We start from the raw sequence: 22,787 nt of genomic DNA, 5'->3' as shown, positions 1-22,787 counted from the left end.
GGGATCCCATTTAATTAAATTATTACACTCTCTCTATCCTCTGTCTCTCTCTCGTATCTTCTTTCCCCTCTCTCCCATCGCCTCCTGTGTGATGCCAGGCGTGAGCGCTTGAGCTGAGGTGAGTGCAGTGCGAAGATCACTCACCCACGCGACACTCACGTATGTGCACACAATGACAAAGATCCCCCGCGTAGCCTACACAGGCTGTTGGGGCAAGTGCTGTTAGGGAGGAGTGGCACCTATGAAGGCCGAATCCCGCACCTCCGATTAGCACGGTTGGCTACGTATGGTGCGAAAGAAATTCAACATACATACACGGGGGGATGTTATGCTAGCACCATGCCCGGCCGCCTTTGTCTCTCCAGTGTTGATGCGTTACACACCGCACCAGGTACTCCTTTAAAGTGGAGAGCCAACCAAGGGGAGGCCCGTGGCTGGTTTGAGATGTCACTTGATATTAGCCGTGAGCGAGAATCAAACCCAGGTCACCGGGTTCGTAGGACAGTGTGCTAACCACTGCAACACCACTCCCCATAAAGCAGCAGAACACAGGCAGCACACACGCGCAGACACGTGACATGGTGATGTTCTCGTTTTGTGATCGCTGCTCATGTTGGTGATGTCATCAACATTTGCCTCCTCTCATTCCCCACAGGGGTAGTGGACCCCATCTCGAGGGGAGGGGCGGGAGGACCTGGGAGGGAGGAGGGGGAGGACGACCCCTGCAGAGAGAGGGATCCAACCCCCCTCCCTCCCCCTCCCCCACCGACCCCGCTCAGGGACCCCTGACTCCTCGGGTCACAGCTGGGGTTACGACCAGGGTCTAGCCCTTCCCCGTGCTTCACGACCCTGAGGAAACATCATCATCATCATCATCGCCGCGCGACGGATAGGCACCGTTGTCACGACGACGGGGGGCCTGGGCGGACCGGAGGAAAATTCGCAAACGAGAGGAAGAAGTGTGGAAGAAACTAAGAAACGAACTCCGGGGACCCCCACAAAGGGCACCCCCCCTCACTTTTTGTATGATGCGTGCAAGGCTATCGATGTTTTTAGTCACCGAAAGAACCAAGAATATGGTAGATGGACACTTCTTCTCTCGCAAGCATTTTCCCCTCGCAGGGAGCATGCAGCCGCCTCGCAGTCCTCCATCTTCCTCAAGCCTCGCTTGCCATGGGCCACGTCGCTTTGGGGGGGGGGGGGGGTGGTCACGTGCTCCCCTTGGACCGCCCGGCGGCCACACGAGTGGCCGAACTAAGTTAGAGTCTGGGTTACAGGGTCGTGAGTAGAGCCTGCAGCCAAAGGGCCAAGTCTAGGGTTGTGTTGTGGTGGCTTAGAATCAGGGCTAGATTCATAGCCCTAGCCCGGTTTAGCCTCAACTGAGCTTTACTTCTTTTCCACTGTACAAATCGAGCCACGCAGGGGCTATGGTCGAGCCAGCCCAGCGTGGCTCAGGTTGTTTTATCCCACTGCTGAACCCAAACTGTGTTCAAGCGAACTGACTAACGCAAAGCACGACGAGAATGACTATGTCCCCGCCCCTGGCCCTGCTTGGCCCTCAGCCAGACTCAGATGCCTTGCAAGACCAGCGCATCACAGTTTGGTTCTGGCTTGGCTCCGAAAAGAGCCAGTGGAAAACCACCCGTACTGTGAGGGGCCCCGTGCTGGCTCTCCTCGGACGCATCAGTGGAAAAGAGGTACAAGAGTGTATATTTGGGCCATGGATATAGCCCACAGCTCGAGCCCACAGCGCTAGCCCAGTCTAAACGTGTGTTGAGTTAGAAATCAGGGCTAGACTCAACAGTCTTAGTCCGGTCTAACCTCGCACCGTCGGCTGCCACCTTTAAGGTAAAAAAAAAACCGAGACATATCATGGGAAGAATGTCTTACTTGAGCAGAAGAGGGGGGAACTACATGTAAATGCATTGTCTACAGTGGTGTGTTGTTATTATTACGCTACTGACAACAAACTGGGCTTTTAAATGTCCCGGGAAGGTTTGGAGATTCCCCTGGATAGCAACTGCCTCCTCAACACGGGGACAATCCTGGGAATGCGAGGATAGGTGGCTACCCTACTTGCGCTACCGGGGCTAAGCAACACTTGTAGTCCGGGCCTGCCTGGAGCTGGGACATTCCAAGCGGGATAGTTTGACCTCCTGGCAAGATCACATAGAGGAATTATTGTGGGGTCCGGCCAGATGAACCAGGGATCGGCTGTAAAGCGGTGGGGGGTTGGAGGGCCTAGTTGAGGGGGCCTGGTGATGGCCGGGGGACCCAAGGCGGACTAAAGTGGGGGGCCCATGTGGAATGAAATGGGGGTGACCCAACCAAAACCCCTTTTACCGGGGCATCTCCATGGAAACCGATTCCCTCGCCTGCCCCCCAACACCATTTTGTGCAAAATATGTGGACCAAATTTGTGATAATGCCGCTGTTGCGCGTGTGTGTGTGTAAGTGGCTGGTTTTGTAAGTGTGTGTGTTAGTACCGGTGGCTGAGGCAAGAGTGAGGTGAGGAGACATTGCCTCACCCCCACCTCACCACACCGTGTAAAGAGTGGCGGGGGGGGGTAATTAATTAGCGCCTTTAATCCGGCCCCCTTAACATAAGCCTGCTTTGAAATCGGAAACCTGAACCCTAAATTGGCCGGATGTTTTTACCAATAACGCTTGTTGAGGTACGGAAAGCTTCGTTTGACCCCGGTATCCAACATATTCCCTCAGAAGTGACTGGTATTTCGTGTAAAAAGGTTTTAAGGGGGTATGTTTTCGCTTCATGTAGTTTTATTTTCCCGCCAAATTAACCGTCACCCCCCCCCCTCTCCATCTTTCCGCCTGCATGCGACGCAGCCGCTCTGGTCGGGGGATGTTAACTCCTTCCCGTGTGTAATGTCTGGATCCGGTATTACGGGAGTTGCACTGAGACGAGTTGCGCGGGGAGATTAAGACTAATGAGCGCCGCGTTCTTAGTAAGTCAGCGTCTCGTCGGCACTTAACACAGTATTGGGGGAGGGGTTCAGGATGTAACGGCTATCCAGCAGTTCTCCTAAGGGCCATTCATTTTATACCCAAAAATCGGTCGAAACTTCACCCCCTACCCTCCCTGTACGCAAACAGAAAGTCCACCGCCGGACTATCTAACTAATTTGAAGGCCAATGTAGACAAATTATTATCGAGGCTTCACCTCCCCCCCCCGTTTCCTATGCGTACACTGTCAGTAGACCCCCATACGCAAGCGGACGCATTTGGGTTACCCCCCCATCCCCCCTCCACGCGTTCGCGCTCAATGGATGGCCCCGATCACGGCGAGTAAGGAATGATCGATTCCAGTATTTCCGATAGGGTAATGCGGTGCTTCTTAGGATCCGCGTGACTCCCTTTACAGTCACTGCTCTCCTCCCACAACATGAGTGTTTACAAATGGTAGAATCGTTGAGTCGAGTCTCGACTCCCCTGTTCGTTACGCCTTACTCCTAAGTCGAACCACGACCCTGAAAATATTCAGTGACAACATTCATTCCTGTGTACACCCGTGAGGTTCTATGGACTCGTACCAACTGCGGTAGAAATTATATTTGCACTGCAAGAACGAACAGTGTTTATGCTTGTTACAGCACCCCTCGCATGCCGTTGGTATCGCCCAAACTAAACCTGGCTTGTCTGCAATGTCGGGCGATACCAACGGACCGGGAACTTGGGATGGGGGCATGGTGTTGTTGGGGTATTTTCGACAAGTTTGTCGACAGATGTCTGCTGCCTTGTTAAATTATTAAGCGAGCCCTAACCCTCATATCTTCTCCGAACCTTCGCCATTACCCAATCCATTCCAAGACCCAGCCCTAACCCTCGCCTACAGCCTATCAAGTCTGGCCCAAATCTTAGCCAAAAGTGTAACTGAGAATTAAAATCTTTGATTATACCAGAGGAATCTGATGAGGTCTGAAGCTCTTTTTCACAGATGTCCCACCTAACTCTAGCCGTAAATCTTACCTTTGCTGTAGCCGTATCTCATAACCTCATCCCCTGAACCCTAACTTATGCCTTGACCTAATCCTAGACATAACCTAACTCATGCATTAACCCTAGATCTGTCCCCAATGTGACCTGTAACCTCACCTCTAACCCCTAGCCCTAATCCTTAACGTATGCCTGGCCCCTTCCTCTCAAACCCCCATAACCCTATTCCTAGCGCATGCCTTGTCCCTGACCCGAGCCTTAAATATATCCCTAAATGTAACCTCCGCACCCGAACTCATGCCCTGTGAATCCTAATCTCAAACCCCTAACCCTAGCTCTTGCTCCTATCCATGATTCGTGCACTGACCTTAACCCTTGACCCGACCCCCGTGCAATGTGAGTCTGTGCGTGTGGGCACGTGAGGGGAAAAGTTTGATCCTGATGCTGCATTCTGTGCCAAGGTGCGATGGGGCCAAATGCGCAGCAGACGCAGGCCAGCAGTGGCGATGAGACGTGGTACAGGGCCCAGTAGGGGAGGGCATGTCTGTCTGTCTCATGGGAGGGCATGTCTACCTGCCCCATGGGAGGGCATGTCTGTCTGCTTCATGGGAGGGCATGGCTGCCCCATGGGAGGGCATGTCTGTCTGTCTCATGGTAGGGCATGTCTACCTGCCCCATGGGATGGCATGTCTGCCCCATGGGAGGGCATGTCTGTCTGTCTCATGGTAGGGCATGTCTACCTGCCCCATGGGAGGGCATGTCTGTCTGTCTCATGGGAGGGCATGGCTGCCCCATGGGAGGGCATGTCTACCTGCCCCATGGGATGGCATGTCTACCTGCCCCATGGGAGGGCATGTCTACCTGCCCCATGGGAGGGCATGTCTGTCTGCCCCATGGGAGGGCATGTCTGTCTGCCTCATGGGAGGCATGTCAGGTAGAATGAAGTATCTAGTGGTCGAGTATTGTGCAGCGGGAGGGCATGTTTGACAAAAAAACTTGAAAGGCCATGTCTGGTGGCAGGGAATGTTTTGTGTTAGGGCATGTCTAGTGGTAGGGCATGGCCGCCTCGTGGAAGGGTGTATCTGGTAGATGGGCATGCTTGCTACAGGAGAGGGCATTTCCTAGATAGGGCATTCAATGCTCGATGGTGCTGCAGGAAGGTGTTCGTGGTCATGTTGGTGATGGTAGATTAGTGGCGATGGTGCGTCAAATTAGCGTGCAATAGCTACCGTTGTTTAACTAGGTGAGCGACCATTGACGCCCAAAGTCCGTGTTGCCAAGTATTCTGAGTAAAGTAAGCGACAGAAACCAAAAACGTCTCATTTGTTTAGGCGAAGTGGAATCTGAGTGCGTGAGCTCACGTTAAGTTGCACGTTCTGAACTAGCACCTCAAGTTCACTGTCGCCGCTCTTATCGTGACCTTAATGGTTCGATGAAGTTCCTCCTAATACGTCTCTTAAGATGTCACTTTCACTGGGGGGGGGGGGGGGGGGGGGGACGACGACGATCCCTCTTCGTGTAGATGCCATTGTAAGTTCGCCGAGTCCTCAAGTGTCACACATTGGCGCGAGCTTTATCATCCCGTCTCTACCCGGATGGGACCTCGCGATCTCATGGAAAGGGTTCACGCAAAGCTACCAAATAGTCCCCGGTGGTCACAGAAAGTCTGTAACGGTGTCCCCCCCCCCATCCCAGTGAAGTTTTTTTGTGAAAGTCAGGATTTTGTTTCTGTTTTTTAAGAATCTGCCCTCGTGATGCGGGCACTGGGCGAGGCTACCTGGGCAGTGGACGGTCGGAGGCCGCTCCCTGCGCGTGGTGCTAGTGGCTGAGTGGGCGTGGCGATGTGGAAGTAGGCGGAGCAGGCAGAGGGAGGAGTTGCCCGCTCACGACCACGTGTTCTCATTGAGCATCGCTGACATGTGGTCGCTTCAGGTTCACCCTCACCTCATCCTCCCCACCGATGATTTGAATTGCCTGCATTCGATTCAAAAATTGGTCTTTTATCTCGTTTGTTGTTTTTCTTGCTCTAATAACCGTTTACTAACAGCATATAATTTACATATCATCATGATCAGCCGTCTATTCACTGCTGGATGAAGGCCTCCCCACATCATCGCCATCCCTCATGGTCTCGCCATGCAACAATCTCCATCTCCATGGCAGACACGCTCTTTGTTTGCCACTCCACTGTGAGTCTCGACCACGGCCACCAACCCTCCTCGCCATGACGCGTCCTGCCCAAGCCAACCCACTTTTGCCAGTCATTCTGATTTCTCTAACTTATCATCATCATGGTATATCCACTGCTGGATGAAGATCAATGTGATGACGATGATGGTATCTCTAGCCCGCGTGTGTTCTCTAATCCACGTGCTCCACTTCCTGTTTCTGCATGCGTCTCTCCATGCTGCTTTGCGCACTTTTCAACTTTTGTTCCATTTCGTATGAAACAAATTTGCGAAACATTTGGACTAAACATCTGAATACAAAACATTAAACGGGAACTTGAGGGGATAAACGTGGAATGTATATTTTATTAATTTATGAGTGGGAGGTTTAGGTGTGTGTGGTGTATGGGGGAAGGGTGGGTTGTGTTGTAATTGTTTTTCCTCGTTTGGTCTGTGAGCCCCCGCGTGTCGTGCCAGGTTCGAGTGTTGCCAAGTCCCTTACTTCGCACGCACTACTGCTCTTTGTACATTTATATCAGCCGGTTCGTGACGCACGGGTTAGGAGTTCGCGCCCGGCATGGGGAGGGGTGGGTGGATCAGGGAGTGATGGAATGGTTGATGGATTAGTATCGGAGCGGAGGAGGGTGAGTGGATCAGGGTGAGACAGGCAGAGTTATTGGACCAGAGAATGACGGGAATGGTTTGTGTATCAAAGACACATGGTACGGGTTGGTGTGGATGAAAGTGGTATGGGAGGGGTTGGTGGATTAGACATGGGAGAAGCGTGAATCAAAATTATATTAGATGAGTGAATCAGTGTAGGGTAGGCGAGTTGGTATATCATAATATAACTGGAGGAGTTTGTTCATTATGATTATATGGAATCGGAAGGAATAGTGGGCAGGAAGGGGAAGAGGTTGGTGGATGAGTATGGGATGGGAGAAGGTTGAGTGGATCACCATGAGATGGAAGGAGTTATTAGATCAAAGAAGGATGGGAAATGTTGTGGGATGATGGTGGCATGGAAGGGGTTGGTGGATCAAAGAGGGCTGGTAAGGGTTGGTGGTTGATAGTGGGATGGGAGAGGGATGAATTGATCAAGGAAGGATGAGAGTGGGTGGTGGGCCAGGGTGGGATGGGAGGTGTGTCTGAATGACGATGAGATGGAGAGGAAGCATTAGAGGATCAGGTAAGGTCGAGAGGGGTTGGGATATCGGCGAAGGATGGGAGGCGTGGGGGTAAGTCATTAATGGTGGGATGGGAATGGTTGATGGATCAACGGGGGATAGGAAGACTGGGTGAATCAAGGGTTTGTAGATCAAGGTGAGATGGGAGAGGGTCCGGTTTTGTTTCTTAAGTCGTTAACTTTTTACTCCGCAACCTTAAGAACAGGAGAAGCGAGTTTTGTATGGATACAAACAGTGACAACATAATTCGTCATGAAATTACCGGGGTCTCTTGAAACCGTGGTGACTTTACAAATGTATAAGTCTCGAGAAATATTTATTTAACGTTTAAAACGTGTGGTGAAACACTTAAAAGATGAATGCTTAATAAAATGTGATTAACAGACTCGAGTGTTAGTCAATTCCATAACAAGCGAATCGCTATACAGTGCATTGTGGGAAATCACGTGACACGTTTTCTACATCAGCTGTCATCATCGCCATCTGCGTCATTCTATCTACACGTTAATGCTTTTTTTTTTAAAATGATACTGCGGTTGCAGCGGTATATAAGCGCAAATAATAAAACGAACAAATTCATCGATAAGTGCCCCTCAAATGAAATATGTATGTAACAGGCAACAGTCCCAGCAATGGCCACTCTACCTCTGTGCTATGAACAAATCCATTGGCCGAAACATCCCTCGTAAATATGATCATCTCTCCATCTGTCCCTGCTTCTCCCTGTGCCCCATCTCGTTTCCAATATTTCTCCCTCCTTGCAACCCTCCACTGGAATAAAATGACCCTGTACATTGTTCAGGTCCCCTTTTTAACCTCCTTCCGTTCCTCTCGAAAAGCCTCAGCTCTTCTCCATCGGCCATTACCTTCCTCTCCCCTCGCCCCTCCACTCCGTCCTCTGTTACGGTCATTCATTTCTCGGCCCTTGCACTGCCCTTGCCATCGAAATCACTCAGTTTTTGTTACCGCTTCTAAACGATGTAAAACTTCGTGAGCTAAGGCGTTATAACAGGTCCCTGCAGGGTGGGCTGGTAGGACAAGTCTCTGCGCTGTCTATTGCTGATTTTACACCCAACAGCACGAGATTTCACTTCGTTAAAGTATTGAAAGGGGACGGACGGACGGACACATTAATCTATTGCAGGCTGGTACACTCAGTTTACAACTTCGTTCCTACCAGTAAAAATTACCATCGCCATCATCCTCAATCGTCGTCACCATCGTCTTCATCGGCATCTGTCTCATCATCATTCATCATAATCATCGTCGCAATCACCTGTCTCATCATTACTGTAATTGCTATCAATCTGTCTCCAATGAACACTTAACTATTATACCTTCACTAGTGATGTTTTTTGCTGGCCACTTTGGCGTTTCGAGCCGTTGAGTCTGAACTCTGCAGTTTATTCAAAACACGAGTCTCAATCATCTGCCTTATCGTCGTCACCATTCTCATGACGCTCATTTTCAATGGGTTCTTGCATAATGTGTTTGACTAATGCCTCTTAAATTAGCAATCTCCCTCCATCCCATATCTGTCCCTTCACAAGCTCAAATTATGTTTTACACATCTCATCAGCTCTCTACAGCCTCCCCGGAGTGCATGAATGCAGCAGCATTGGTTTATAACGAGCAAAACTCTGGACCGGGCTCCAAATCCAGTGTCTCAGCAGCAGTCGGTCTCGCTTGGATCAATGCTGCTGAAGCACCAGAGGTTTATAGGCAAGGACCCTCTTATGATCACAGCGTCATTGCCAGGGGAAATCTCAGCACAGAAGGGAACAACACACAACCCTATAGCTTCACAAGTAAGCTGTTATCAACATACTTGATGTACTGCCTCCTTCCACCAATAATCTCCATTACAGACACTTCTCATTCGAAAACGTGGCCCATAAATTGCTTAATTGGGAAAGAAACCAAATCGTAACATCGCCAATCTACTGGCAGACGAATGCCCATTTGTAGGTCGGTGCTGGATTGCAGATGTGCATTGTGATGGTCGAGCTGAGCGTGTGATGTCAGACACGTCAAGGTGAACTTTATTGCAGGATACTGTGAGAATAGAGCTGGTCCTGACTGGGAAATGTGTTGCAATCCGAACTTATTCCAATACCCGCCATTCGCCACTAAGTGATGGTGATCTCACCACGGTGCCTGTGCGAGGCTAGGTGTACTTTGAGGCCACGTGAAGTGTCGAAGGCTCACGTACAAGAGGTCATGGGACAGACCCAGGTTTCATGGGTTGAACAGGAGGTTACTCATTGGTTTTTTCGGTAAAGTCACGTATGTAGAAATACAATAAAATTCTATTTTAAAAAAACAATCACGACGTTTCGATCACAATGCAAGCGATCTTCATCAGGTGTCAAGAACAAATCACGGAGGGAAATACAACAAAAAGATGAGAGACGAGAATTCAACAAACCTGAAAAAACATTATGTGAAGCACATCCAGTCAGGCCAACAACACAGTTAGACACTTCCTGGCGGACCACGAATTTCAGAAGATCGCTTGCGTTGTGATCGAAACGGCGTGATTGTTTTTTGTTTTAATATAATTTTATTGTATTTCTACATACGTAACCTTACCGAAAAAACCAATGAGCAATTTTATGCAGTCACGAAAGCTTTAATACTTTATGAACAGGAGGTTACTGAAAATCCTAACCCTTACTTTCAACGAAACGAGCACGTCCCCTGCCATCTCCGCGGGATCCACCAACACTAACCCCTTCTTCTCGGCGCCTTCACGGCCTCTCGAGGAAGCGCATGTGGAAGGGCTTGGGCTTGAGGATGACGGTGAGCTCCCCGTCCAGGTCCGGCAGGTCCCCCCCCGGGCCCCCCTCGGCCTCAAAGCGGAAGTCACGGATGAGCAGCGCGAGCAGGATGTAGAGTTCGGCTCGCGCCAGGGAGGCCCCCAGACAGGCCCGGGGGCCCGCGCCAAACGGAAGGAGGCTCCCCACGGGGCGGCGCTCGGCGGACGGGTCACGGTGGAGGTGACGCTCTGTTGGGAGACGGGGGTGGGGAAGAGGAGGGAGAGGTTGGTGGGCAGAGTGAGGAGGTGGAGTAGAAGGTGACAAAAGGAGAGAGAAGGTTGGAGGAGGGAGGGTGGGAGAATGGATGGGTAGATGGGGGGGGGGGCGGAGATGGCAGGGGGAGAGAGGAGTGGGGATGCGGGGTAGGAGACAAGTTGAGGAAGAAGAGAGGAGGAAGAGAAGGGAGCGTTCCTGGGAAGAGGGACGTGAGGAGGGAGAATGCGGGAGGAGAAAGGAGAGGAGTGGAGTAGGAGGGTAGAGGATGAGATGGGTGGATGGAGAGAGAGGGGAGAATGGAGGGAGAGAAACCCATCTGCAGAGTCGACTACTCAACCAACCACTCAATCACTGAACGACTCAGCCAACCACTCCTCTAACCACTCCACCAATCTACTCTCCCCACACCACCCATACCATGGCCTGGTGTTTGGAAAATCTGCTGAGATTGTCTGCAGCCCCTCCTCCCTCCCACCCCTTTTTGACGAGCTGCTTGCATCGCTCCCTCTCCTCGGGGAACATCGTCGTCTCCAGGTGAGGTGAGTGGAACATCGTCGTCTCCAGGTGAGGTGAGTGGAACATCGTCGTCTCCAGGTGAGGTGAGTGGAACATCGTCGTCTCCAGGTGAGGTGAGTGGAACATCGTCGTCTCCAGGTGAGGTGAGTGGAACATCGTCGTCTCCAGGTGAGGTGAGTGGAACATCGTCGTCTCCAGGTGAGGTGAGTGGAACATCGTCGTCTCCAGGTGAGGTGAGTGGAACATCGTCGTCTCCAGGTGAGGTGAGTGGAACATCGTCGTCTCCAGGTGAGGTGAGTGGAACATCGTCGTCTCCAGGTGAGGTGAGTGGAACATCGTCGTCTCCAGGTGAGGTGAGTGGAACATCGTCGTCTCCAGGTGAGGTGAGTGGAACATCGTCGTCTCCAGGTGAGGTGAGTGGAACATCGTCGTCTCCAGCTGAGGCGACGTCTAAACGTCGCGGGGGGAAGGAATTCTCGTCGGCAGGTCTGGGTGAGTGGGGAGGTTGGGATGTGAGGGGAGGGGCGTGACCTGGCGTAACAGGGGGCGTGGTTTACTCTTGACAGGCGCGACCTGGCGTGACAGGGGGCGTGGTTTACTCGACAGGCGCAACCTGGTGTGGAGGGGGCGTGGTCACGTGGGGGCTGGGCGTGGCCTCGCCTCACCTGGCTGGAAGCGCTCGGGGTTGCTCCATTTGTCCGGGTCGTGCTGCGCGGCCCACAGGTTTGGGATGACCGTGGTGCCCCGCGGCAGCTGGTACCCCCCGACACTGCACGGAGGTCAAAGTCAAGCGGTCCAGATCAAGGTCACTGTCGTGAGCCCCACCGCATTCCCCTGCCCCCCCATCGATCCCTGAGAGTGTTGTTTTGCAACACAGCACGGCAGTGATGTTCGCGAGTCACGTGGTGCGCGGGGTGGTACCTGCAGTCGCGCGTGGTGCGTGGTAAGGCGCGTGATGAGTCACCTGGTGTGACGCGTGGTGTGGTGCGTGGTGAGTCACCCGATGTCACGCGTGGTGAGGTGCGTGGTAAGGTGCGTGGTAAAGTGCGTGGTGAGTCGCGTGGTGAGTCACCTGGTGTCACGCGTGGTGAGGTGCGTGGTGAGGTGCGTGGTGAGTCACCTGGTGTCACGCGTGGTGAGGTGCGTGGTGAGCGGCGTAGTGAGGTGCGTGGTGAGGTGCGTGGTGAGTCACCTGGTGTCACGCGTGGTGAGGTGCGTGGTGAGGGGCGTGGTGAGGGGCGTAGTGAGGTGCGTGGTGAGGTGCGTGGTGAGTCACCTGGTGTCACGCGTGGTGAGGTGCGTGGTGAGGTGCGTGGTGAGGTGCGTGGTGAGGTGCGTGGTGAGGTGCGTGGTGAGGTGCGTGGTGAGTCACCTGGTGTCACGCGTGGTGAGGTGCGGGATGCCGAGTGGCGCCACGGGCCGTGTGCGCAGAACTTCGTTGATGGTCGCGCGCAGCAGCGGCGTCGCGAAGCGGTCAGCGTAGAGCGGGGCACGCGCCCGGCCCACGGTGCGCAGCAGCTCGGCGTGCAGGCGCTCCTGCAGCTGCGGTGGGGGGTGCCGGTGGGAGCGGTGGCGCGGTAGTTAGCGCAGTGCGCTTCGGACCCGGCGATCCGATTTAGATTCCCTCGGCTCACAGCCAACACCAGTGACGATTATCGGAACCTGCCTTGGGATTCCCGTAAGTCGACTCAGCCTCAAATGGGTGCCTGAGGCGTTATTCAAACATCATCACCTGGGAGACAAAGGCGGCCGGCCGTGATGTTAGCCACCCACGGCCTCGTGTGCCCTGCCGGACTTCAGCACTTGCCCCGACAGTCTGTTTCAGTTTACACGGGGGATCTTTGTCTTTGGTGACAAGTGTTGACAACGACAAAGATTGTGGCGATGGCGTGGCTGATAATGAGGATTCCAATGGTAGCGATGATGATGATGGTGGCGCTGACACTGCCGCTAATGCTGCTGCTGTTACGATGATGATGTTCATCAAGTCATTGATGATGATTCAGAGAACGATCACGATGCTAATGCGGTTCCAGCTAGGTGCATCATGATGATAGTGGTGGTGGTGATGGTGACACTGCTGATGCAACCGCGACTGTTGCTGATGGTTATCACCGTCACCTGAGGGTCGTGCATGAGGAACGCGATCGCCCAGACCAGCGTGATCGCCGTCGTTTCAGAGCCTCCGACCAGCAGGTCCACAAGCACCATGTGCAGGTGCTGCTCTGTGAGCGAGCCGTGCTCCACCTGCTCCGCCTCCTCCTCCTCGTTGTCCCCCGCCACCTCCTTCCGCTCCACCTCCCCCTCCTCGTCCTCCTCTTCCCCCCTCTCCTCCCCGCCCCCCGGCTCCCCCGCCCCCTCCCCTCTGCCTTCTTGCTTCAGGAACCTCAGCATGGAGGTGGTGATGTCCTCAGTCCCGGCGCGCGCGCCTCCCTTCTGTTGGGGGGGGGGGGGGGCGCATGAGCGTTGCGGGGGGGGGGGGGGCATGAGCGGTGCGCGTGGGGAGCAGTGCGGAGCGTGGGGGGGGGGCAGAGTGCGGAGATGGCATGTATGTAAGGGTGGTAACGTGAGTGAATATGATTATGAGTATTATGGTGTATTGATGAGCGTGATGGCGTGAGTGTGATGGTGTATTGATGAGCGTGATGGCGTGAGTGTGATGGTGTATTGATGAGCGTGATGGCGTATGATGGTGTATTGATGAGCGTGATGGCGTGAGTGTGATGGTGTATTGATGAGCGTGATGGCGTGAGTGTGATGGTGTATTGATGAGCGTGATGGCGTGAGTGTGATGGTGTATTGATGAGCGTGATGGCGTATGATGGTGTATTGATGAGCGTGATGGCGTGAGTATGATGGTGTATTGATGAGTGTGATGGTGTATTGATGAGCGTGATGGCGTGAGTGTGATGGTGTATTGATGAGCGTGATGGCGTATGATGGTGTATTGATGAGCGTGATGGCGTGAGTATGATGGTGTATTGATGAGTGTGATGGTGTATTGATGAGCGTGATGGCGTGAGTATGATGGTGTATTGATGAGTGTGATGGTGTATTGATGAGCGTGATGACGTGAGTATGATGGTGTATTGATGAGCGTGATGGCGTGAGTGTGATGGTGTATTGATGAGCGTGATGACGTGAGTATGATGGTGTATTGATGAGTGTGATGGTGTATTGATGAGCGTGATGGCGTGAGTATGATGGTGTATTGATGAGTGTGATGGTGTATTGATGAGCGTGATGACGTGAGTATGATGGTGTATTGATGAGCGTGATGGCGTGAGTGTGATGGTGTATTGATGAGCGTGATGACGTGAGTATGATGGTGTATTGATGAGCGTGATGGCGTGAGTGTGATGGTGAGCGATATTTGCTTTCAAACCTTGTGCGCCTCGAGGTGCCCGCGCACCACGTGATCGCGTCTCTCTACGGCCTCGAGGAAGCGAGTCCACGTGGCGCTGGGGAACTTCTACACGAGAGAGGGGTGGGGGAGGGCGGTGAGTAGGGTGAGTGGCTGGACCCATCGTGGTGAGTGTCTCTGGAGGTCTATGCGGTTCGCGTGATCATCACGATGTTTTCTCGTCAGCTCCCACGGTGCAAATCGCAGCCTCCGACTCCTATTATCCGCTCCATATCTCTGCCGTCTCTGTGTATCGAAGAAGAAGGGCCATCGCCCGAAACGTCGCCTATTAAATATTTATATAGTTTTCCTTTTAAGACCACGAAGCGTTATTGATGCATGTGTTGAGTGTTGTTGTTTTTGTGTCTGGGTGAGTAATGGTTCGATTCTCTGTCTGAGTTCCTCCTGGATCTGGTTCTGACTTGAGTCATGGCGTCGGGTCGAGTTCGTGCTGGTCCCGATTCGCACGGTTGGCTACATACGATGCGAAATAATCTCAGCACGCATTGTCAGACATCACACGAGGTGATGATGGATGTTAGTCATGGGTCTGGTCCAGTGTTAGTCTTGGTTTTGTTTGTAGTCCCATGTGAGTCCTGGTTCTGAGTTTGTATACAAGTCGTGGTTGTGGACCTGCTGCGTGATCCTGGTTCTGTATTATTCCTGGGCCGAGTTATGGTCCAGGCTATTCCTGCTGTAGTTCCAAGTCCTTCGTTAGTCGTGGGTCCCTGTTCTACGTCAGTCCGGTACTGGTTTGTGAGTCCCGCGTTGTCCGTCGTTCCGGTTCGCACCCGGAGCCAGGGCAGGTGGTCGCGCGCCATGATGGTGGAGGAGCCCCAGAGGTGCACCAATTCGTCCAGACTCTCGCGGAGTTTGCGGAACTCGGGGTCCTGCTCTGCGTACTGACACGCAAAGAACGCCCCACCACCACACGTACACAACTCCGCACAGGCGGATTCAAGAACGCCTCACGTGCCGTCTGTCATAGGCAGTCAGTCACAGAGGCAAGGAAGAGGATGAAGGGTGGGTCGTGAGCTTGGACTTGAACAGTCGACAGCACGGGTGACTCGGGGAAGGAAGTTCCCGACAAAGGAGAAGGAGCGACCTGCCACTAAGTGAAGGTTAACTCGGGGCTGGCGCAGAGAGGCTAGCTTGCTGGAGCGGAGAGTGCGTGGAGGGGAGTGGAGTGAGATGAGAGGGGAGAGGTAGGAGAGTGAGTGGAGGGGAGTGGAGTGAGATGAGAGGGGAGAGGCAGGAGAGTGAGTGGAGGGGAGTGGAGTGAGATGAGAGATGAGAGGGGAGAGGCAGGAGAGTGGAGGGGAGTAGAGTGAGATGAGAGGCTATTGCATGACATTTGTTGCTATGTTTAATATGTTACATGTTTGCTTTTAGTCAAAATATCACAAACAAATGCTTCGTATATCCGCATTTACCGGTGTCACATGAAGCCATCTAATCACGGGTACGGAGCGGTGGGTGGCGGGGAGCGACAGAGGGGGGCGCGGGTGGGGTGCGGGGCCGTACCCTGACGCCGAAGCTGAGTGCGCACACGATGTTGCTCGTGTGCACCGACAGGATTGGCATGGGGTCCACGGGGCGGCCCCCGTGACCTCGGAGTACCTGACGGGGGGGGGGGTCTAATTAAGTTGAGATAATCATCGCTGCGCGACGCCACGTGTGGCACACGCACACACGCGAGGGAAGCTGTGCGGTATAATTTAGCGATGCAATGCAAGTGCAACGTGTTTACCAATCATCTGGCACGCGTAGCGTGTCACAAATTCACGCACGACATGGGAAATGGTTAAACGTGGGCAGGCGGGGGGAGGGGGATGGGGTCAGCGAGGGGCTGGAGTTCGAGGAATCGCTGCCCCCCCCCTATTCTCCCAGCGCCATCAGCCCCCCCCCATCTTCTCCTTGTCCCCCCTCCCCGCTCACGTGACACAGGCAGGCCCCCTCGCCCGCGATGACCGCGTGGGTGGTGTCCGCGCTGCGATCCCGGAGCCCCGCGCGCGCCATGCGGCTCTGCAGGCGCCACGCGGGGGTGAAGTCCCCCAGGGAGAGGTCGCGGCCCCCGAACGAGATGGCGCAGCCTGGGGGAGGGGTAGGGGGTCAGAAAGAAGACCAAGGATAGGACAGACGATGTCGGCTTGAATGGAGCGCACTATGCCCACACTGAGTCGTGGGCCCTGCTGCTGACACGCTGGGGGTTTGTTGTGAGATGTTTGCCAGCAATGAATCACAAACATTCATGCAATGGTTGTGTGTATCGCTACAGAAGCGTGCATGGGCATTTCTGACCATTACGTGCACGGTTATAATCATCAAATTTTGCGCGATTTTTTTTCAACGTAACCGGTTGTGCTGAAAAAAAAACATGAATCCGGCGTATTTGCCCACGTGACGGCTCGATTCGTTCGACTGCGTCGGGTGGTGGAGGGCGCACGGCACGAATGGTTGCCATCGCACCCGCACATGTTTGACCCAAACAGAAACCAATTGTGAATAATCTCGCGTTGGTCGCTAAACCATCCGTACGAGATGACACACGCGTGAGTTTGAGTGTCGAATTGATTTTATTTGTGAGGCGGACGATGACGGTCATGCCGCTGCAGCCAGCCGCCCGGTTATTTCATTCTGGCGAATTGCCCGATGATGCTGGAAGTATTTACCAGCGAAACGTCGTACTCAAACTGTAAATGTGGATTAACTCTTCAACACACCGGTGGGCTGAAGTAGTGAATTATTTGTCTTTTGTCAACGTGACACTTTTCTTTGCTGATTGGCCGTGTCGGGTGGTGGAGGGTTACGACACATTTATAAATAAACGCGATCTAACCCAAAAACCTTTATTATGAACGGTTATTTCTTCACGGGAGATCCGTGGCGATGCGTGAGCACAGCAACGGCAACATAAAGACACGGACATGCGAGAGAACTCGTAGAGCAGGGTCCGAGAGGGATGTTGCGCAATCAAAGGGCGCGGGCGGGCTGGGGGTGAGGGGGGGGAGTCAGCGGAGTTCAGGCGGGTTCCGGGTGTCGATGTGAGGCGTGGGAGATATTTGATTGATGCATTGAGTACCCGTGTACGTCTGGGGCCGGCCCGCGAAGTCGGCGCTCTTCTTGATGAGAGCTTCGCGCAGCACCTCGGCCGAGTTGAGCACCACCATCTCTACTCGCGTAACACAGACAAAGATCCCCCGTATAGCCTCCACACACTTTTGGGACAAGTGCTGTTCGGGAGTACCGCCTTTTATAGCCGGCACGGAACACGAGGAGGTGGATGGTGAGCACCACGCCCGGCCGCCTTTGTCTCCCCAGTGGCGATGATTACACACCGCACCAGGTATTGTACTGATTTAAGGCTGAATAGACCTAGGGGGGGCCTAGGATAGATTCAGATAGCCGTCACTGGTGTTGGTGGCCGTGAGCGGGAATTGAACTCGGATTGCCGGGTTCATAGCGGAGCGCGCTAACCACTACGCCACCGCTCCCTGCATCAAAGACAAAGGTCTCCCGTAGGGCCTGTTGGCGAGGTCTGTCAGCGAGCACCTACGAAGGGCGGAACGGCACACGAGGAGGTGGGTGGCCATCACCACGCCGGGGCCGCCTTTGTTTCCCTCGTGGCGATGTTTACACACCGCACTAGGCGCTCAATTGAGGCTGATTCGACCTAGGGGAGGCCTCGAACCACTTCAGACAATAGTCACTGGTGTGTCGGTGGCCCTCGGATCGCCGGGTTCGTAGCGGGGCGCCCTAAACCGCTGCGCTACCGTTGCCCACATCAACAACAACTAAGTGGCGGTGACGCCACCACGGCGCTTGTGCCAGGCTAGGTGCACGTTGAGGCCACGTGGTGTCTAACGCCCGCTGGCAGGAGGTCACGGAGCAGACCCAGCAGGTGCCATGGGTCGACTGACATCACCAGCATCACCACCACCAGCATCACCACCACCAGCATCACCACCACCAGCATCACCACCACCAGCATCACCACCACCAGCATCACCACCACCAGCATCACCACCACCAGCATCACCACCACCAGCATCACCAACTACCACTCCCAAGCCCCACGACGAGCACCCCCGCCCGGGCAGCATCACCGTGGGCCCCGAGCCGCAGGCTGTACACGGGGCCGTAGCGCCGCGCGAGCTTCGCCAGGTGCCGGTGGCGGTCCGTGCGGAACAGCTCGGCGACGTTTCCCAGCAGGGGCACCCCCCGGGGTCTGGGCACCCTCAGGGAGCGGCGCCTCGAGCCCCCGCGTCCCCCCGAGTTGAGCAGCAGCACGAGCAGCACGAGCAGCAGGAAGAGCAGGAGGAGCAAGGCGCCCCACGTGAGCTCCATGGTGACGATGGCGACGAGGGGGAGGAGGAGGGGTACAGGAGTTGGCGATTCTGCTGATGACATTCGGAGGTTATTTGGCGGTGGTGGTGGTGATGGTGGTGGTTGTGCCGCCAGCACCTCTGGGCACCGCGCCTGATCCCCTCCGGGCACCGCGCCCGTAGCACCGTGGTCACGCAGAGCCCGCGGGCACTCCGCCTGGGTCAGCGTGACCCAGGCGGAGTGAGGCAGAGGGTCAGACGTGGGGTCATTTGCGGACGTTGTTTATGAATGAGCGGATCGCAAGTCACGATGGGGGGCGTGTACGTTTGTGTGTGAGTGTGTGTGAGTGTACGTGTATGTGAGTGTGTGTGAGTGTGTGTGAGTGTGCGTGTGTGTGAGTGTGTGTGAGTGTGTGTGAGTGTGAGTGAGTGTGCGTGTATGTGCGTGTATGTGAGTGTGCGTGAGTGTGTGTGTGAGTGAGTGTGAGTGTATGCGAGTGTACGTGTGTGTGAGTGTGTGTGTGTGTGCGTGTGTGTGAGTGTGCGTGTGTGAGTGTGTGTGAGTGTGCGTGTGTGTGAGTGTGCGTGTGTGTGAGTGTGCGTGTGTGTGAGTGTGCGTGTGTGTGAGTGTGCGTGTGTCTGAGTGACCGGCTCCAGTTTAACAGCAGACGTCTCACTCCGAATCAGTCGAGCGGCAATATCTTTTCATCGGTTGCGTAACGCTGTGTGGAAGCTACCTGGTCTGTCGCTCCGCACTAAGCTTCAGGTCTTTTCGACCACGGTCATTCCCTCCCTTCTCTACGCTTGTGAAACGTGGACCCCCCTAATGGAACATCTTTGCCGGTTAGAAACATTTAGGCTGGCCTGCCTACGATCCATCCTGGCTTTAACCAGACTGGATTGTGTGAGGAGCTCACAAATCCTTGAAAGATCTGGGCAGGGTCCCATCGGTGAGCTCCTCCGGCGGGCAAGGCTGCGATAGCTGGGTCATGTAGCCCGCATGCCCATCCACCTCATGCCGAAACAGCTTTTTTTCGGCCGGATCGAGGGGGCTAAGCGGGCGCGGCATGGGCTAGAGAAGAGATGGAGTGATGTGGTACAGGAGGACGTGGAGCTGAGTTGACTTGCCGATGACTGGTACCAGCGGTGTCAAGATCGGCCTCTATGGAGGAAGCTCGTGAAGGACGCTACTGGGCAGTTGGAGGCAGTCGCCCTCCAACAACAACGGAGGGCGGAGGAGCGAAGCTCACAACAACGAGCGGAGCGCCGGGTGGCTAAAGCACAGCAAGTTGGCACAGGAGGGGGCACAGGTGGTGCATGAGCCAGTCATTTTAGTCAGTCGACCCGTGGCACTTGGGTCTGCCCCGTGACCTCCTGCCAGCGGTTGTTCGACACTTCACGTGGCCTCAAGGTGCACATGGCCTGGCACAAGCGTCGTGGTGACGTCACCGCCACTTAGTGGCGAATGGCGGTTGTTGAGTGTGTGTGAGTGTGTGAGTGAGTTTTGTCTTTGTTGTGTGCGTGTGTTTGCGTAACAAGAGAGAACAGAGGGACAGAGATACACAAGCACCCTACGAGACAGACACACAGAGACAGCCAGACATAAACACACAAACACCGACAAAGGGAGACAGACAGACACGCAGGCACGCACGCAGGCAGGACCAGAGAGATGCACAAAGGGGGGGGGGGGGAGAAGCAGTTACGGAGATGAGAGACGGGAGGGAGAGAGGGGGCGCCCCTGTAGAACTCTCCACTTAGCGCGGTGTTCTCTCAGGCAATGCCCTCGCGTCATGCCCCCCCCCCCCCATGCCAGCAACGATGACGTGCAGAGTCATGCGTCCCCCCCCCCCACTCGGGGGTGGGGAGGGGGCGCAGGCCGACGTTTGTGCAACTCTCCGGACTTGTTACACCACGCGCGCATCCACTCGTGGGGAGCTGCAGTGTGATAGGCGGTGCTCTTCTTATCCGACAAAATCTCTTTCTCTCTCGCTCTCTATTGCCCCTCGCAGTTCATTCTGAAGCCGAACTTGTGGGGGGGGGGGGGGTGCGTCTTACTTCCCGGTGCGTCTTACTTCCCGGTGCGTCTTACAATGCGAACAAACACCACAGCTGGGAGAAAGGAAAAAAATGCTCCCAACGAACATTTCCCAATTGTGGCCGTCCTCGAACAGAGGGCGACAGAAGCAGGAGCCGCGATGCAGCGGAGCGGCTGCCCCAGGCTCGGTGCGCCTCCACCTCCTCCACCTACTCCATCACCTCCTCCACCTCCTCCACCTCCTCCTCCCGCTGCTGCTCCGCGGCTCGCGCGGCTCAACGCTCGCGCGAGCCGTGGCAGCAGCAGCAGCAGCAGCGACATCGGTGAACCGAGTAATTCGCCTGCCGCGGAGTGCGACGCTGCAGCCGAGATGAAAGCGGGCGAGTGGCTCGCACGGCCGGCCCCAGGCTGTATTGGGGTGTAGGGCATTGAAGGAAGACGCGGGGCGCGCAATGGTGGTGAGAATGACATTGGCCGTGTGTGGAGGTTTGGGAGTGCGCGCGCGTGTGTGGGGAGCGGTAATGTCGTGGACAGCGCACTGCGCTGCCAACCCGGTGACCCGTGTTCGATTCGTACTCACGCCCAACACCAATGACATAAATTCGAAACAGTCCTGGCCGTCCCCTAGGTCGACTCAGCCTTAAATGAGTACCTGGGGCGGTGTGAAAAACATCGGCACTGGGCAGACAAAGGCGGCCGGGCGTAGTGCTGGCCACCCACCCCGTCGTGTGCGCGCCGTTCGGGATTTAGTAAACACTGGCCCCATTGTTTCAATTGCCTCGCCAGAAGATCAAATTGATCCAGCGACGTCTGAGATCGCAGCTCCAGCGCGCTGGCCATTACACTCTGACAGCTCCAAGTGAGTGAAGTTGAGTGTAAATGAATGTGTGTGTGTGGACTGCACTTGCCGCAACAGTCTGTTAGGCTACACGGCGCATCTTTGTCTTGTGTGTGTGTGTGTTTAGGACCTCACCTTTCTGCGCGAGGGTGCCTGGGTCCCTGGGTCGCGGTGTCGCGGTGTCGCCGTGGGTGCCTGGGTGCCTGGGTCCCTGGGTCCCTGGGTGCCTGGGTCCCTGGGTGCCTGGGTGCCTGGGTGCCTTGGTCCCTGGGTCCCTGGGTCCCTGGGTGCCTGGGTCCCTGAGTCCCTGGGTCCCTGGGTCCCTGGGTGCCTGGGTCCCTGTGTCGCGGTGTCGCCGTGGGTCTGCAGCCGTGGGACCCTGCGCCGTGTCGCGTCTGGCTGCTGCTGTGTGTTTGTTTGTTTGGTTCGCATCCTGGTGTCGGGAAGTCGTGACGGGAACAGGCGGGGACCCCGAGGGGGGAGGGAGGGATGAGGGGAGGGGGTTGGGAATGGGGAGGCGGGGGGTGAAGTCCCCGCCAGGGTCTAAGGGGTTACGATGGGACGGGGAGGGCGGGCCGTGTGGCTGGTGAGTGGTGGGGCGAGGGGAGTGTCTGGGACTCCGAGAGGGGATTGGGGTTTGGGGGATTATGAAATGGAGGGCGGGGGTGGGGGATGAGGGGGAGGGAGGGGAGTTGATGGTGAAAGGGGGTGGGGGTTGAGACCCCCCCCCCGACAGGGAGCGGTGAGGGATTGGGGGGGGGGGGCACAGCGCGGCGCGGTTTATCGGGGTGGAGCTGATAAGATGGGGGGGGGGGGGGTTAGAGGTCACGCGCGTCTTGAGTCACTCTGGGGGCGGGTGACGTCACCCAGGTGCTTTGTCACTCGCCCCCTCACGCCGTGCGCGTCCCCACGGCGCGTTGTGCCTCCGCGTTCCCGCGCTGCGCGGATTTGCGCTCAGCGAGACGGAGGTCGCGAGGGAGGGGGGCAGGAGGGGAGCGAGGGAGGGCACGGGGGGAGTTCACGTGCACGAGGGGTCCCGGGGATGAGAGGCGGGTGGGGGGCTTAGAGAGGGGGGAGAGGGAGGGAGGGGACGAGAGCGAAGACAAAGACGCGTGGGGGAGCAGGTGAGAGAAGGGTTGGGAGAGGAAGGGCGTTGACAGGGGATAGGTGCAGGGAGAGAGAGAGAGAGAGGGGTGAAGTTTAGAGGGAAAGTGGTAGGGAGCGGAAACGGGGGGAGGGAGGGGGACAGAGACGACCATGAAGGAGAGAGAGGACGTGGGGGGAGGGGTGGGAGAGAGGTGAATGTGAGGAGGGGGTGGGGG

General features: G+C 55.4%; 1 protein-coding gene and 1 pseudogene across 1 annotated transcript in view; one reads left to right on the top strand and one right to left on the bottom strand.

The window, feature by feature from the left end:
- Window positions 1-7,695, top strand: part of LOC116945068 (voltage-dependent P/Q-type calcium channel subunit alpha-1A-like) — a 92,737-nt gene extending 85,042 nt beyond the window's left edge. Inside the window, 1 exon segment of the mRNA XM_076068883.1 lies at window positions 656-7,695. Coding sequence (XP_075924998.1) covers window positions 656-827 — 172 coding nt within the window. The 3' untranslated portion in view covers window positions 828-7,695.
- Window positions 7,610-21,984, bottom strand: LOC116945069 (steroid 21-hydroxylase-like; annotated as a pseudogene).
- Window positions 21,985-22,787: the final 803 nt, after the last annotated feature.

Source organism: Petromyzon marinus, chromosome 22 (genome assembly GCF_048934315.1).
Source record: "Petromyzon marinus isolate PM22_M1 ecotype Great Lakes invasive population chromosome 22, UKy_Petmar_22M1.pri1.0, whole genome shotgun sequence".
In the NCBI taxonomy this organism is placed as follows: domain Eukaryota; kingdom Metazoa; phylum Chordata; class Hyperoartia; order Petromyzontiformes; family Petromyzontidae; genus Petromyzon; species Petromyzon marinus.
The sequence above is the reverse complement of the archived record's forward strand: the minus strand, read 5'-3'. Positions and strand labels throughout refer to the sequence as shown.